Genomic DNA, 2488 nt, shown 5'->3' with positions numbered 1-2488 from the left:
ATTTCAGGTTTCAATTGTTGCCCTTAGGATAAATCCTAGAAATTTCCTACTTAACACAGTGTGGTTGTGGAAAAATAGGAAGGTGTTTGACACCATTCTGGACCAATCCCAGTGGATACATTTCCCTATATAAGACTCCTGAGAAGATCTACCAGCCTTCAGTAGCAAGACTTTGAGAAGAGTGCCTGACAAATCTAATCGAAAGCTGAAGACCAACAATGAAGAGCTTTTTTCTTTTACTCTTCTTGATAGCCAGAAGTAACCAGCTGACACTGACTGACTGTGGGACTCAAGCAAGACGGCCACAGCTCAATGACATCTCAGTGCAGTGTGGTACTTCATCCATTAGCCTAGCGATCCAGTTCTGCCCGGTCTTATACTCTGGCTACAATGAGAGTCTTCTGATCCTGAACAACAACTTGAACCCAGGTTGTAACGGCACCCTCGACACTTCTGTTTCTCCTCCTGTTGTTCGCTTCACCTTCCCCATAAATTTGACCAATGCCTGTGGAAGCAGTTTCAAGACCGTTAGTGCTGCTGGGACAGATCTCTTTTCTGACTTTTCCAACATCCAGACAGTCAGCGTGTGTGGCATGGTTAAGTCTTTTGATCCTACAACAGGCACAGTCACTTACAACACTGAGCTGAAGTACTATTACTCCTGCTCCTATCCCTTAGAATACATCCTGAACAACACTGAGGTTGATGTAACAGGTCAATCCATCGCGGCCACATTAAACAATGGAAGTTTCCTCAGCACCTTGAGCATGAAGCTGTTCAGTGATACCACCTACACTACACCGCTGCTCATGCCATCAACGGGAATTCTAATGAGGACCAATGTGTACGTTGAGGTCAAGGCCACCAACTTGACCACCCAATACAATGTTCTGCTTGACCGGTGCTACGCCTCTATCTCCGCACTGCCTTCTAACTCCACCTACTTCAACCTGTTTGTCCCCTGCACCAATGATCGAATGACCACCATGCTTGTAAATGGAATGAACCAGAGTGCCCGCTTTTACTTTCCAGCCTTCCGCTTCCTTGAGCAGCAGAACCAGTCAGTGTCCACTTACTACCTCCACTGCATCACCAGGCTGTGTGAGCCGAACAGCTGCGCCGCATTCAAGCAATGCAGTGGAACGCGGAGGAAGAGGGCCGCAGATGGCACAGATGACACATCGGTAACCAAACCTTATACCATCTCCTCTCCAGCGATCGTCACCCAAGCTGACACTCCCCTGTCCAACCAGAATCTCAAAAATGCTGAAAACAATGCTGGCACTACTACCAAACTTGGTGTGTCTGTTGGCATCCTTGCCGTTGCCTGTGTTATTGCCTTTATTGTTGGAGCTGTGTTTTACAGAAGGTTCAAAAGGGCCAAACAGTAAGGAAAACATTCATGAGTTGAATGCAAAATACTGGCCTCAGGGTTATGGGCCAAACATTTTTGAGGTGTACTATATCTGCAACCTCATTTTATTTTATGGTGGAGGTCTCAGCTCAGCTCATCAATACATCTTTGAAATCTCTGTCTGTTACTGTAGTCTTAACTGCATATCAGCCCTAGAAGGTTAGTGAGGGGATGGGAAAACTTCAAGTGATTTTGAGTGCTTGTTTCCAAAATTGACAAATCTATAAATATTTATGCATGTCTACACTTTGAAAGCTTTGAAAAAAATAATAGAGGTGGGAAATGGTAACTGAAGGGACAAGTATCCAAAAAACATACAAACAAGCAGAAATCCTGGTTTGTTTATGTAGAACATTTTGAAAGCAAAGTCTGAACACAAAATATTGTTTGCTTGAATTAACTGCTCATTGCTTTGAGCATAATAAAGCTGTTAAACTGAAAATGCACCACTGCATGAAGCCAGAATATGTTTGTTTTACATTTATTTACTGCATTTTCTAAACTAATCCATTAAAGATCGCACCATCTTTATCTTTTGCAGGAATATTGAAATAACTGATTGAAAAAGAAAACACTGAAGTGTGGGAATAGCGTGCCATTTTAAGAAAGTGACTGTAGAATTGTTTAACTATTTTCCTTGTTTATTATTCCCTGATTTGTGTAATTTCTTTCTATTAATCTGCATAAAACAAATTTATCAAATTAAAAATAAAATGAAGAAACTGATCAAAGGTATGAGTCAGTGTTCTTTATTAATATGCTTTTTTAATATGTGTGTTTAACTGTCAATACATAGTCAATTCATAATTAAAGGTAGTGTTGTACTAGACTGCATTATATTCAGCGGTGTTCCTAATATTCTGACCCTCCCATGTATGTAGCTGGGAAGGGCAAAAATACAGACACACCTCTAACAATAATTTAGTCCAGTACAACATCACCTTTAACTACGACCTCAATAATAAATATACTTGAATTTATACATTTATGACAATTTCACCAAAAAGTGAAACATTTTGAGCTTCATAAACACAGACATTAAGGTGGAAGTGTTGTTTTGAAGTGCATACAAAT

The 2488-nt window shown here is 40.7% G+C and overlaps 1 protein-coding gene across 1 annotated transcript; it reads left to right on the top strand.

Moving 5' to 3' along the window:
• The first annotated feature begins 218 nt into the window (after positions 1–218).
• Positions 219–1391, top strand: LOC109951652 (zona pellucida-like domain-containing protein 1). The gene has a single exon (XM_020586264.1). It carries the CDS (start codon positions 219–221, stop codon positions 1389–1391), a length of 1173 nt encoding a protein of 390 aa, XP_020441920.1.
• Positions 1392–2488: the final 1097 nt, after the last annotated feature.

The sequence above is a fragment of the Monopterus albus genome, unplaced genomic scaffold (genome assembly GCF_001952655.1).
Source record: "Monopterus albus unplaced genomic scaffold, M_albus_1.0 scaffold401.1, whole genome shotgun sequence".
Classification (NCBI taxonomy): Eukaryota; Metazoa; Chordata; class Actinopteri; order Synbranchiformes; family Synbranchidae; genus Monopterus; species Monopterus albus.
This window is presented reverse-complemented; position numbering and strand designations above follow the sequence as displayed.

Excerpts from the sequence above, each read along its gene's own strand:
- LOC109951652 (XM_020586264.1), top strand. The coding sequence starts at position 219 with ATGAAGAGCTTTTTTCTTTTACTCTTCTTGATAGCCAGAAGTAACCAG.